General features: G+C 34.4%; 1 protein-coding gene across 1 annotated transcript in view; it reads right to left on the bottom strand.

Annotated features, from left to right (window-relative positions):
* The window catches only part of LOC106715053 (dachshund homolog 2), a 132,453-nt gene that overhangs the window by 59,510 nt on the left and 57,093 nt on the right, over nt 1-15,850 (bottom strand). The window contains 2 exon segments of the mRNA XM_045678490.1: nt 2,821-2,880; nt 5,632-5,815. Coding sequence (XP_045534446.1) covers nt 2,821-2,880; nt 5,632-5,815 — 244 coding nt within the window.

The raw sequence follows: 15,850 nt of genomic DNA on the forward strand, positions 1-15,850 counted from the left end.
TCTGAAACTACGTTGATTTCAGAAATTCATATACAGCGTCTAATAAATTTGATGACGCTGGCATAAACCTACTGACATCTAGTGTTTAAAATCGGCAACTTTAAATCAGAGTGTAACAAAGGGTCAACAAACAGTTATCTTGGAGCGAGGGGCAGGATGAATAACGAGGGATGTCGGAGCGATGTGTGCCGGATCATTCCCCGGCCCGGCGAACCCCGTGGACCCGGCGGCAGGTCGCGATTAAGCGACGCTAATTCGAACTGAACTCGAATCCGAGCGGACGAGCGCATAGAGCCCGACGATTTGTTGACTGCTAATTGACTCAACGACTGATTAACTGCTAGGATTGAGAGCCTAACAGTTGACGGGTGAAGCAGCTCCTTATAATCTATTATAGAAGATTTCGTGACATTTGTCTTTATTGGGTAAGCAAAGATATGGTACATCCTAAATGGACGTACCATGTCTTACGTAACTTAAACGTGCCCTCTCCCCCCGCTCCCCTGTTATATAAAATGTATTGAAAGTTGTGTTATTTAATGTTCAACGAAATTATTCTGAAATGTACCTATATGTGTTTTAATATGTTTTCAGTTTTGAACAGCGAGCTAAAAAAATCCCAAAAACTATAAATAAGTTTAACTAAAATGCGAACTATGTGACTCATTCAGTTAGCTTGAACTTGAATGAGCAATTCAAGTTTAAAAAAGAAAAACAAATGAAACCAGCAAGAAATGCAACACGATAAAAAGTCTCTACAATGTTGACATTATTAAAATAACATCTTAAAGGGTTCGCGGAACAAACAAAATATCATTATAATAACACGGATGAGCAGACATGAGACAAAAACAAAGCAAACAGCAACAAATTATATTAAATCAGAGATAATCCTGTCAATTAATTGGACTTAGCATTGGAGAGCGGTCGCCGGAGCGGCGCATGCGCGCACCGACTTAATGCGAGACAATCAAGATACCACAAACGATTTAAATAAAAAGGTTTCGTCTTTAATCTAATGAATTTATTAATATGTTAACTACTATGAACATATTCACTTACAAAATTCAGTTGCTGTGTAACCTATCATGATTTGTAAAACTTTTACGGTTAGAAATTAAATCAGGTTTGTCAAATCTATATTCTGAATTTAGACTTTTCAAAAGGCGTTTCAAACGTTTCAAAAGGTGGTTGGTATTTAAGACCATATTCACAGCAAGCGACTTTAATTTACATCACATTACATTTAATTTCTAAAAGTAATTTCTTAGCATGTATTAAAAGCTAAAGAGGGTTCGGTTTTTGTTGTAAAATTACTAGGTTATTTCTTTTAAAAGCGCCTAATCCCGCGCGAGTGGCGGGGCGATGGTCGGCTGACAGTGACACATCGGTACACGGCCCGATGTCCGACTGTAATTCTATCCGACACTCGGATCTCGGATAAACGGATACGGTTTATGTATACGATTCTACACTCAATTAATAGGCTTTATTTTTGCGCTGAACATTGGGGGAGCCTTACGTCACACGTCCGAATGGAACGTGAAAAATTATGATTTACCGATCAATTGTTTTTTGTGTTGAGCTTCGGTGAAGGCTTTTTATTCTTTTTAAACTGCTTAATGGGTTACCTATATGTTTCTATCTATTTAACGGAATCATTCCATGTAGAACTATTGACTTCAGGGCGCTTTAATCATTTGATTACTAATAGCACATTAACAACCGATGACAATACAAAATCATCAACTATTTTAAAATTCAGTATAACGCCACCTAGTTTTAAATCTAGGAACCAAATTACCACTTAAATGATTGTCGATTTATTAAGTCGACATTGGGAAACTTTTAAGTCTCAATTGGAATCTATCTTCGCAAATTATGATACTTATCTTTACGTAATATAATCATGTCGGTTCTTGATATATTTTAAATCAAGTGAATCGATGCGTTTGAGTGTTTACATACTTTCAGTTTCAACAAATTAAATCGTCCGTGTACCAATTCCCATTCGAAGTGCTTAAAGCGAAGTCAGAATCGAGTATCGTTCAGACCGCGCCGATCAATCACCATCCATTAAACAAGAAAAGAAAAGCGGTTTCCCCTCCCCCGCCCCCCTACGCCGGCCCTCCAATCGGCCCAATTTACATGAGAGCCGCTTTTTCCTCGCATCGAGATTAGCCCTCGAATGAGTTTGATGAATTGTTCGCGCCCCGCCGGCAGGCCGGGACTCCGCCACCGACCGGTCATTTGTTAAAAATACACCCGATCCACGGATCTAATTGTCTCCTCTAATTTCACACTCCCCAGTGATATCTGCTCGTCGTTTAAATTAAGAATGTTTCTTTTTCTCTTTTTCAACACATTTTAAAGCTTTCACTTTGAGTTTACTGAAATGGCCACTAATTATAGGGTAAAATTAATTCCCAAAATTAAGAAAAAGAAGGGGTTAAACTAAATGTAAAACTTCTCGCCAAATAACCCAACTTATGAGGGTAGGTTTAAGTAGATAGCGCGTGATATTTAATCCATTATGAAAAGTTTGTTGGCTAATAAGGTGTACAAAGGTCTTAAAGTAGAATAAAGAATATGTATGTAGAAGTAGTGAGATTTTATGAATGTATGAAAAGAAAAAAAGTATGAAAAACTAAAAGAAAATTATCACTATCTGTCAATTTTAATTTTCTTAATCATGGAAATCTATTTCTATGTGATTTTTCATAACTTTTCGTTTTTGTAGTATTTACAAATGTGTTTAATTATTTATGTTGCTCCAAAGGTGGGCATCAAATTTTAGGTAAGATTATTTTTTTTCCTTACCTTTCGAGATGTTTTACGATGTCCTCATAAGCCGCTCTACAATTCTCCCAAATACCAGATCTGTTGACAAAGGAAATAAAATAAGAAAAATGAGGAAGACATAAAATAAAAAAGATAAGAGATGAATGAAAGCAGCAGTGCGAGGGTTAGAGTACTTTTATTGTTACAAGACTGCAAAGACAAGAGTTGCTACAAAGCGTTCCCAAGTATTCGCAAAATAAAAAGTTCTTAAATGAAAGGGTTTAAATGTTAAAGGAATAATTATGAGCACTCAATATTAAATGTTCCGTTAGGCTGGTCGAGGGGCCGAAGAAATTAATTATGTTTTTAAAACAATCGCTTATATTTGTGTCGTGCCAACTCATGCGTGATGCTTGGAATTGTTTCTCAATTACTTTGCCTCTTTGTTTTTCAATAAACTCTCGTTTCTTTGACAACAAATGAATACTTAGAAAGTATTTTATTGCGTTAGTGTTATCTGAATCTAATAAGACGTTCGATACTTTAATATTAAGTTATTATTGTTTGCTTATACTTAAGGTTATTTGCAGTTATTCTATAGGTAGTTAGGGATGATGACGTCACAAGTGTAAGAATGTTAGCTAATATGTGTAATACAGCCGATATCCGATGGGATATTGAATCACATAGGGCCAGTAAGACAGTGGGGTAAGTCAAGTGAGCATTGTAGGTCTTCCGGCGGAAGTGAGGGCACTCAGTGTTTGTACTTTTCTTATTGGCTTAGCGTGCTTAGACATTTAACCTGCGGCCGCAGCTATTGACCCGCTAGAGGGTTTCTTTCGGTAAACGCGGCGGGTAAGCCGATTTGTGGCTTGATTGCCGATTTCCGCCTTTAATTGTTTCAACCTTGAACTGTCACGGTTGCCGACTGCCTAATTCCTACTTTGTATTTGTTAAATTTTATTCAACTATGATAAATTGATTCGTTAAGAAAAAGAAAAAAGACTATTTATTTCTCAGATTTGTTCCATCTTTGTCGAACGCCGTGCCACCAACCTTTAGCTGTAACGACTGACTTGTAATGAGACCTTCAAAACCGTAACGTCAACAATACCTCATATTTTATGTTTGTCGACATTTAATTAACGTAACAATATACATAAAATACATGTAGTTTCCGTTGGTTTATCAATCATTAAAACTGAAATAGATCGCCATGTATTGACCGGGCGTCGTGCCGGACAAAACGATGCCCAAACAATCAGGCCCCGCGCGACCGCCGCTTTTCATGACTTTACCAATATCCGTTCCAGGTTAGTTTTATTGCCTTTAAAGTTTTTATTTTATTAGACACACGATGCACGACAAGTCAATTAACTTATTATATTCTATGCCGTATAAGACATTTTAATATAGTCGTTTTTGGACAACGACGACGTATTTTGGTTGTTGTATTTATACATCTATGATATATAAATGAGATTATTAAAAAAGCGGCTACCAGACTTCGCCGAAATAGCGAAGCGACCGTTGGCAATAGACATCCGCAATTGCAGATGCGTTGCCAACCTTTAATTAACGGAGGAGGGTATGAACATATCGAACCTAGTGAGATTTTTTAGATAAAATACGTATGGAATAGTTAGGCATCATGAAAATATTAGTTTATGATAGATAAACACTGCAACTACTGAACCGGTTTTAAAAAAAATCTCTATATTACCCGTTAACATATAATATATATTGTATTATATACTTTTATTATTAACGCGCATTTTTGAAGTTAACTTTAATTTTAACAGAGATAGTGAATACCGCCATCTAGTGAGTAAATTGTAAACTTTAGGTTACTTATCTATAGTTTTTATGCATTTTCCAGTTTTGAAACCATAATTTTTGATATACAAATTCTTACGTGTTATGGCCAAGCTGGAACTGTAGTTCGGATGGGTCTGCGCGACCGGTGAAGGCCCACGCCCTCACAGAATACCTGCGTAAGATTGCTACTTAACGTACTTAAGCTTCAAACTGATAATTTGGCTACCTATATACAAGGTGATATCGAGGGAATCCATAATAGTATAAAACACCTGGTATTTCTTATTAGAATAAACTTGTTTTTGTTATCCAATACGTTTACCTAATGGAGCCTATAAGAAATATTATCAAAAGATTCATTTTCAGGAAGATAAGTATGTTTTCTAACTAGGGTCATAACTTTCAAGAAATGTATTAAATTTTGAATATTACTGATACATATCAATTCTCTGAAATCTATAAAATAACTTACTATTTAATGAGTATATATAATATCAATTTCACTTAATGTAATTTCATTTTCATAGACTAATACGAAACAAAATACCATTAAGAACTTATACCACTTTGTATACCATAACTATTTAATACTAAAGGTACGATTAGACTACGACATAAATGTCCGACATTAATGTCGATACTGTTTACTCTTGTACGGATACTGACGCGACACTTATTATCGTGTCGCAATTTTGCAATCTGAGACACTCGTTTTCATATATAGACATTCGAAGTCGAATCGTACCTTAACACGAGAAGTTCTCCAGATGGAGGAAAGAACCGGGGTAATGTGTGCTGTAAACTTTATTATTACAATGAAATTCGTCGTTTTCCAAAACTATCCACCGTAATACGAAACAACGGAAATCAGCTATTCACCATATGTTTTCTGTTTTTATAATATGAGAGGTTATTGAACCAATTTTCTACCTTCGAATTTAACCTACGACTACAGGATAGGATATCCTGTCTTTAACCAGTGGGATATTGGAGTTTTTAATATTATGTTATTTGTAGTATGAATATGTTTACCTTGCGAGGGCCTCCATGTTGTGCATTGGCTGTCCCTTGATGATGGAACCGTCGGGGCGAGGTACACCGGGATGCATGGGCGACATGAGTGCATGCTGGTGCATGAAGCCCATCGGCCCCAGGTGCGTCGGTGGCGCGTTGTACCCGTTGGCTAGTAGCGGGGACTTCTCCATTCGGGCCATCTCTGTCGAAACACGCAGTTGTTAATACTTTCAGTCAACATTTATACCAAACTGACGTATTACCAAGGTAGCAGCCTCTTCAATTCTTTAATCAAATTGGAATTTTATTGTTAACACAAATATAAAGCAATCATATAAATTATTTTAAATTCTGTGTAAAAACATTTCTCCTGAATACACAAATTAGATTATCGATCTGTAGCGGACTTTGTTCATAAATACCCCGAAATTTGTCAAAATAAATAGCGAGGCACTCTAACGATACAGCGAAGCGTACCTGCCGAGGTAAAATCCAATTAATGGCGGGTATTATCATTTAATTACCCGTTCCAATAATCGAATCGACCGTAAACGGCGAATCAACAATAATAAAATGAGCAATGAATTTGAGACTATTGTTTTCTGGGCACCACAAACAGCCCGTGTAAACATAGGGGGTGTTGGACAAATATTCTTAAAATGGCACACCCTTTTCGGGGGTGTTTTTGGAGGTTTTTGGGTGGTCTTTGGACGTCCGCGAGCCCCCACCGGCGAGGTCACCAAACGGACCGGGCGTCGGAAACAATTAACGAGGTGTCGAATTATACACGAATTAACGGTTGGGCCGTTAAAGGAAATACCCTTTTCCATTGTCGCCGGCGTTTCACAAAGGATTTCGGGATTGCTGACGATTCAACACACGCTTAGCTTTGTTATGCTATTAGCGACACAGGTTATGATATAAACACCCGCATAATGTTAATCCTATAAATCAACTCAGCATAATAACTTACACGGTGTACTGCAAAGATTACGTCAAAATGTATTAAACAATATTTCGAAATATACTTTTTATTATTTTGTTGGAATTCAAATCTACATAATCTTAATAAAAATTAAGTCGTTATTAAAGTCATATACAGCAGTAATAAGCTACATAAATGTGAGACTAAAACAAACTTTAGTGACCTTCGCAAAAATCAGTACTTTACTGGTACGGTATATTTATTGTATTTAGAAATATCAACGATATACGAACATATGAATGTTTAATGTCACCCTTCACTCAAACCAAGTAATACTCAGTGATTAAACTAAGTTACAAACAAACAAACATCATGACCAATGGACCCTGAATTAATTGACCGGGTGTATTTACTTAGTTAACCGCTTCGGTTATCTTTTGAGCCATACATCGGTTAACATTTACATTTGTGGTGAGTGGAGTTTAATGTACACATATTTACAGGTAGTTTTATTTGTGTTTCGAATTCAGTTAAAACTAAAGTTTATTAGTAGCTAGTTAGATTATTAAAACAATAGTTGTTATATTAAAATGTGAGTACGTCATTTCAGAACCATTCATTGAATTTTAATGAATAAATTTTCATGTATTTATCAATAACAAAACTATACATCATTTTTAACCTGATATTTAATCATACTAGAGCCATTCAAAAAGAAGTTCTATTTAAAACTAGCAGTGGCCCGCGACATCGTCTGCTCGGAATTAAAAAACAATCTAGTAATACGCTATGTCACCCGTAGATAATGTATAGGTAACTTCCCAACAGTGAAAGAATTTTTCAAATCGGTTTATTCGTCCAGAGCCTATTCAATGCAAACAAACAAACAATCAAATCTTTCTTCTTTATAATATGTACCTAAGACATTTATAACGATAATTTTCTCTTTTCTTGTTAAACTGAAAATTTATATGAAATGAACCTCGATAATGTTAATAAAACAACAGTTATATTAACAAATCCTTGCGCCCACACGCGCCTTGGTCAACCGCATTCACTAATTAACTGGATGCGTGTTAAATCTCATAAACTGCGGTCAGACCCTACTCTGTCTCTTTCTTACAAGTGGTGATGTTTATTGTTGTTTCAATTCTTTTAAATCGTATCTCATATTTTCACGTATAGAAATCTTTTGATGCATTACATTAGACTTTAATTTTATTTGACTATACGTAAAATTTCATAATGTTTTTATAATAATTACTATAAAGTACTTAGAATCTTTTATTATTGCTATCTATTTGTTATTATTTAAACCATGATTAAAAAGTCCATGTATAAAGCAAACTTATTTAAAATCTAAACACCAAAGAAAAAAAATATTGTTTTAAAGAGCTTACTTTTTATATCACATTAGCAAAAAGTACAAGTGAACGAAATGGCATTTAATCGGCGATCGATCGAATGATCTCTCTCGAGTTGAAAAAAGAAACACCGTTGCTCGATTACCATTATAACTATTATTATGTGAATCCGCTCATTAAGCATTTAAAGAAATAAAACGCTCGATTGTGAACCATTATGATATCGATTCACGTCGATTTATTGATCGAATATCGACTGTCCTCGATAAATGACCGCATCAAATTACCGACCATTATATCGAATTAGAATCGATAGAATCGGGACCCCAATTAGATCACTTATGTGTTTAAAGGAGGTTGGGATAGAGGCAATCATAACCGCAAATTTAAAAGACCATTTTATTTTAAAGGTTCTCAACGACGCACACTAAATAGTTTTATTTGTTCAATCGGAAACTAAACGAAAATCATTTGTATTAATATAATTGATTGTGGCATGTTTTATGATATGGCAAAACTACATTCGCAGCCAGTAAGATAATGGAACAGACATAATAACCATTGAGTTTTATTACGCTCGGATTACAAAATGACCAAACGGGCAAGGCATAAATAATTGGCCATAAAGCGAAAAGAACGAGCTCTGTGACTGACAATGTATAGTTTGCGAGCACTCGCTCACCTGCCTACAAATTGTCCCTATGTACTAATCTAAAAATAATATATTTGTAATAATTATATAAACATCTCAAATCTTAAAGACGAATTAGCTATCTTTAAATGAAAAATTAATAGCACCGGTCAAAACTAACTAAAGATTTTTTTTACATACCTATACCTTTTTTTACAAAATACGCCAAGAATTGTGTCTTAGTCCTATATTATTCCACCATTCCCATTATAATACTTTAGATATGAAAAGCTGATTGTAATACCTATCTACTCCAACAGGATACCAAAGCGTTTTTAAATACTAATTAACCTTTCAGTAGTCGGCAACATTTAAGTTAGTGCAATAAGACTTGACAGTCGTGGTAAGAATGGATTATTATTTAATGACATTTTATTTAATCAATAACCCGAATTAAATAATTAAATTCTTCGTTTCGAACACAACAATGTCGTACATATTTAACAACTAGCTGTCGACCGCGCGAAATCAAAAAAAATATAATAAATAGCCTATATGTTCTTCCAGATTATGTTCTAAATCTGTGCCAAATTTCATAAAAATCCGTTGAGCTGTTCCGGATATACCTTTAAACAAACATCCATCTAAACATTCGCATTTATAATATTAGTAACAAGTAAGATTATTTATTCTAGGCACTCTAAAATTTATATCAAACTACAAACCATCAAATATGATTAAAAATAAAAGCCTAGATTTTATAACTCCCTGGTATAAGTTAAAACTTTAACATAACAGTAATGGCCGGTAAATCACAAGAAACGAATAAATTATTAGATGCATTAAGCTCTTACAATATAAATACAAAGCTAATAAAAATACAAAGTTGTTAAATGATTATACTTCGGTGTGCGGCATTTTTATGCTATGTGGTGTGATTGAAAAAGAGTATATCAGACAATATAATATTGTAAGTACATTTAGGATAATTTTACAGAAGAATGTTAAGTCAACTTTTTTCTTACACTCTTTATTCTCTTGTATTAGGTATAGGGTGCCCAAAAAAAGAACAACCCCGCCAATTTGTTGAAAATCTACGGAACTATCTTCTTGTAACTGCATTGACATTGTTTGTCGTCGAGTTGTCAAAGTATTTTATTGTAATAATCGATAATTCGCCGTATGTATTAATCGATAATCGATAAGCCGCCGGAAAAAAAATGTATAGGCAAATAACGTAGGATATCTCAAAAATACTGGATTTTACTTTTAAATTACATAGTTCGTTTGATGTATTGACGTAGATGAAAATGTTGCAATATGAATGGAGATTGTGGCGCCCTCAATACAGGATTTTTATATTTTTTGTCAGGCCTTATATTTTGATATAGAAAATATGATACCTACAGAACGTATTATTTATATTTGAAACGTGTGATGATTGCCATTTTAATAATTACTCTGTATGAGCAAGTTAGTTACCATCAGTTTATCGTCCTCATAGTCGTGTTATTTATACTCTTTTAATAATAGCATGGCGCGGGTGACGTTTTTACGCTCCCATAAAATGACGCAATTTGAGCTACATATAAACATTTTTAATATCGTTTGTTTTTGCATGAAAATAAATCAGTTTAAATTTTTAATTAACAAATTAAAACAAATCTTAATACATTTACAACAAACATGTAAAGTTTCAAAAAATCTGGTTAGAAGAAACTAGTTGAAAATTTACGAAGAATAAGTTAGAATAGGCTCAGTGGCTAATATTCTGCATATAAAGATTAAAGACAGAGAGTTGCCGTAAGAGCAACTCAGGTCTACCCTCGGAATGGTAACTCAAACGATCGGCGGATGAGGAGAGACGGCAAAACGAAGAATCTCGAAAATGATACAAAACAAGACGAATTAAAAGTAAATTACAGCCGGCCGGCAAGCGTGGCGTTTACAATAAACACATAATTGTACGGTCAGTATACCAATGGCATATACGATTGAGCGAAATAACTGTCTGCAATTTGAGAGTTGAATCGCTTTTTGTCGCTTACACGGCCGGCTCTGTTAACTGTGAAAATGAAATTTTATTTGAGAATTATCATTAAAATGCTTTTTACCTTTGCTAAACGTAGCGAACTTACTTATCTTTTAAGTCAACGATTTAAAAGGTCACATGCAATAAAATTATGTCATTGTATTCAAACCTTAGTTTGATTATTTTTTTATATCACAACTATAACCGCGATTTTCCGAGACGAAAATCTCTGTCTAAAACATATCGTTAATACTATCAATATCTTTGACGAAACATAGATAATAATATGTTTCAAACGAAGATCATCATGGTTTTAGAAACCCATGGTATGTCATCTGTACAAAAGTTTCTATACTTGTAACAGAACATTTATTAAAAGAAAGAAAGTAGTTCTATCCCCAATGGATAGTCAACAATATTCGAGATAGACAATCGACGACACAAGTCACGCGCCGACAACAATCAATAACAGTAATACACGATCGCCGACAAATTGTGTTCGGTCAACAACTTGTTCTGCCAACACTAAACATCGCTCAATTGTATTGCCAGAATCTAAATTGTGATACAAAGATTTGCCAACATTAACATAAAAATTGCTTAATTAATTTAGTTTTTTTATATGTTTTTGTTTTATTTGTCGATTCTAAGAATCTATATTTTCTTAAACATAATAAAATATGTTTCTCAAAGATTTAATACTTTAAGTTATACTGTAATAACATACAAAAGAATATTTTTGTAAAAATAGCGGTCTAAACATTGTTCAACATTATAAGGGTACGTTTCTTATTTGTGGCAACACAGACAGACTTATGTCTTTGCCATAAACTCTTTCATTTGGGCCGGACGAGCCTTATGAACAATAAAACGTCGAGGGCTGGAGATTTGGACTGTAATAAAATATTTGCCCTAGCACACGCTAATCCGCGTCCCTTTACTTACCAACGTAATTTGAGAAGTTATAGGCTTTAACAAGGATTGCCTGTTTATTGTACTATGCGATATTGTTACATAGGAATTGACTATGTTTTTAAAATTATTTTTAGTTTCTTCACAAAACATACTAAGTATGAACAACTTGTAATAAAAAAATACATTATGATAAGGGATGAAATTGTATTTTATATGAACAGGAAAGACGAAGAAAACTTCGATTAAAGTAGTTTTTTTTAAAAAAAACAACAAATGATAGCTGTGTAAAATCTTAAGGCAATTTAATTCCAGATATTTAAACTAAAGCTAAGTATAATGAACATTTTTATTAATATACAGATTGCTTCAATATTGATACAGACAAGTGCATAAATATTAAGGTATTTAATAAAACGACATTACAAATACTTATAGTTAATGTTAATAACAGTGCGTATAAAGAGCTGACATTAATCCAGGGCTGGAATTAGCGACCAGAGCAGAGCGGGTAGAACGAGCGGAGCGGACTGAGCGGGCAATCTTAACGCGATCCGCGCCAATAGTATACTTATTCAGCGGCAATCTGGGATATTTTCATGGGCCAAATAAAAGTTCTCCCTCAGTGATGTGCGAAAGAGGGTCAGACTTAATTACTCGTAAATTGACCGAGATAGAACTTTATCTCGAATAAATACACGCGTCAATATTAGTATGTGCTAGACACATGATTACTTTATTATGTGTTAAATAATATTAGGTCCTTACATATGAAATTGGCGTTTTTCGTACTGGCCACTTTAATCACGAATTTCTCCTCTTTGGTAAGGAATTCCAAATTCAAATTTGTACAGCTATAGACTCATGTATTTGTGGTTCGATGACCGTCATTCATTTGTTTTTTTTCTTCTGTATTTTTCTGTTTGCGTCACTCATTTTACAAAATGGAAAACTTAAAATATCGCATTATTTACGAGTACGAGTTCCGCCGTGGCACTAGTGCTGCGGAAACAACTCGAAGGGTGAATGATGTGTATGGCGGTCGTGTTGCAAAAGAAAACACAGTTCGTTTTTGGTTCCAACGTTTCCGTTCTGGAAATTTCGATCTGCAGAACAAGCCCCGTGGACGGCCTGAGACTCAAGTTGATAATGAAGAGTTGAAGGCTATTGTGGAAGCGGATCCATCGCAAACCACGTCCGAGTTAGCTGCAGGCTGCGATGTTAGTGATAAAACTGTTTTAATTCACTTGATGCAAATTGGGAAGATTAAAAAGCTTGAAAGGTGGGTGCCTCACGAATTGACTGAAGCAAACCGGCAAACGCGCGTCGACTGTTGCGTTACATTACTAAACCGGCACAAAAATGAAGGTATTTAAAACCGAATCATTACCTGTGATGAAAAATGGGTTCTTTACGATAATCGGAAGCGCTCAGCGCAATGGTTGGATCCTGGCCAGCCAGCCAAATCCTGCCCCATGCGAAAATTAACCCCAAAAAAGTTACTTGTAAGCGTTTGGTGGACTAGTGCCGGTATTGTTCATTACAGTTTTCTCAAATCTGGCCAGACTATTACGGCTGATGTCTATTGTCAGCAATTGCAAACCATGATGGAAAAGCTAGCGGCTAAACAACCTAGGCTGGTCAATCGCTCCACGCCACTGCTGCTTCACGACAACGCTAGACCACACACCGCGCAACAGACGGCTACTAAATTAGAAGAGCTTCAATTGGAAAGTCTAAGACATCCTCCGTACTCCCCGGACCTTGCTCCAACAGATTACCATTTTTTTCGAAATTTGGATAACTTCTTGCAAGGGAAAAAATTCAACTCCGATGGGGCAGTCCAAATCGCCTTCAAAGATTTTATTGATTCCCGTCCGACTGGTTTTTTTAGTAAAGGGATCAATGAACTACCTATGAGATGGCAAAAGTGCATAGAAAATAATGGTTCATACTTTGATTAATTAAATATATTATATTAAAAAATATTCGACTTTTTGTTCCTCCCATACAAAACTCCAATTTCATATGTAAGGACCTAATATATGTCATAAAATAGGATAGATTAAGAAATATACTGATGATAACAGAAAGCAATACCTATCATTGTCTTTGAAATCATACGACCAAGTATATAAATGAAATTCTCTTCATTTTTATTGTCCGGCAAAAATTAATTTATAGTTAACCTTTTAATAATATTGGATTACTTTGTGATAAGTATGGCTTAAAACATTAAATTACTTTTCAAATAGAAATATTAGCCTTAAGATAACCTACTGTAAATTGAATCTGTGATCACTGTAAACAATAAGCTAAATTCTAACCGAACTAAAGGTTAAAAATCGACACAAAGACTACTCTTGTAGCATTAACAAATTGACGATACCGCTAAAAGCCGGCCCATCAGCCCAATAACATCACGTATTCGAGCTTGTTAAAAACCAAGTCAATCGTAAAAATCCACAATGGAACTCCGACCATTGTAACATAATAACTATTACTGATACAGACAGACATGGAAGCATATTTTTATTAATATCGCCGCACAAAAGGGAGATTATCCGTCGGCGGCTTCAACCAGCAGCTGCTACTATGAAATATTTCTGTTTGAATTTTATATCACTGATACCGTTTCCATAATTTTAATATTGCATTCATTTCTTCAGCTATCATAAAGGTAATTTCAAACGTATGACGTCATGTTTAGGTGTACTTTTGCTTTCGAGTATCAATATTTTTATTTCTTTGATGTTAGTAAACAGAACAATTATTGAAATGAAAACTCGTCAAAGAACAATTATGTGTATGTATTAACATTTACTTTTAAGCGAAATCGAGCTTGATACATTTCACCTGACACATTTTCAACATTAAGAAATTATGCAATTTCAGCTATAATATTGAGGAAAAAAGTTAATCTTCTGACTATTTATTTCATCCAAGAACGTTATTGTGATCGCCGCGCTAGTTAAATCAATTATAATTTATCGTCCGTAAACTAAAAAAAAAATTGTAAAATTCAATATAAATAACTAACTGGAACCATACATTGTACAAAACTACTGGTTATATTTTAATCGTAAAACGATAAACGCTTTTACGATAACTATTTGCTTACTTATTTTTTTTAATCCATACTAATAATATGAAGAGGAAAGATTTGATCGTTTGCTTTATTCGCTTAGCCTATATTGAATAGGCTCCAAAACTACTGAACTGATTTGAAAAATTCTTTCACAGTTGCAATGTTACACTATCCCCGAGTGACATAGGCTTTTTTAAATACTAAAATTTATGAACTGTTAGTAAGTAATATGAAGAGAGACCACCAGTTTATGCCAAGAATATTTTTGTAAAATGTTGACATTTCAGTTTGGAAAAATAGAGGAACGCAAACGCTTTTATGTGCTCTCCGTCTGACAATGTTGGTATGTTATTAAACAATTATACTTTTTGCCCGTTACAGACAAACATTAAGCAAACATTTGTAATTTTCACATATCTCTTGTTATTCGCGCACAACGTTTCCCAATGACTTAATACTCTGTTATTACTGTCGTACCACAGATAATAAAAATGCCATAGTTATGGAAGAAGAAAACGTATAATCCAGTTTCGATCAAACGATTAAATATCACTTTATAATTCTAAAACTCGTTGACTCGTTGACGTTAATGATGATGCAAAATGAAATAATAATAATAATAGTTTCAATTTCATTTCATTACCAATTAATGATATTTCCAATTCATGGTCAATTTGTTGCATTGAACTTGAACTCAAATACGAATGGTGCATGAGAAAATAATTCGGTAAAAGTGAAACAACTTCGCCAACATTGAGGCGAGCGAGGAATGTTGCCAGAGCCGCACAAATACGGCCGGTGTTGCTAATTAAAAGAAATTCCAACGTTATGCTTTTACTCTTATAAAAAAGCTAAAACGAAGCGGTGATGAGTCTCAAGGTGTGAGCGATGCCGTAAGTGGGTAGCAAAACAATTTAATTGTAAGCCCCGTTCCACACCATGAACGAACGATGGGAATAAAACACTTTATATCAAATGTATGGAAATTGTGCCAATGTAATGTTTGTTGCGGAGGATAAGAAATGTTTATTGCTCGATGCGAAACAACAAAAAGTAGTGCCGTTTGTTCACAGATAGCACATGATTGATATCATTCGTCCATGTGTAATTGCATTCCGATTCAAATATACAACTGTAAATCACTCTTAAATTACTTTGTTCTAATAAAACAAAATTTTTATCATTCATAAATGACACTTCGTTGTTATTAAGTTTTTTGGTTAATTTATTATCTAGACCAGTAGCTAGAGACTTGTTCAATACTAAATATTATTACAATCCATTT

Source organism: Papilio machaon, chromosome 7 (assembly GCF_912999745.1).
Source record: "Papilio machaon chromosome 7, ilPapMach1.1, whole genome shotgun sequence".
In the NCBI taxonomy this organism is placed as follows: domain Eukaryota; kingdom Metazoa; phylum Arthropoda; class Insecta; order Lepidoptera; family Papilionidae; genus Papilio; species Papilio machaon.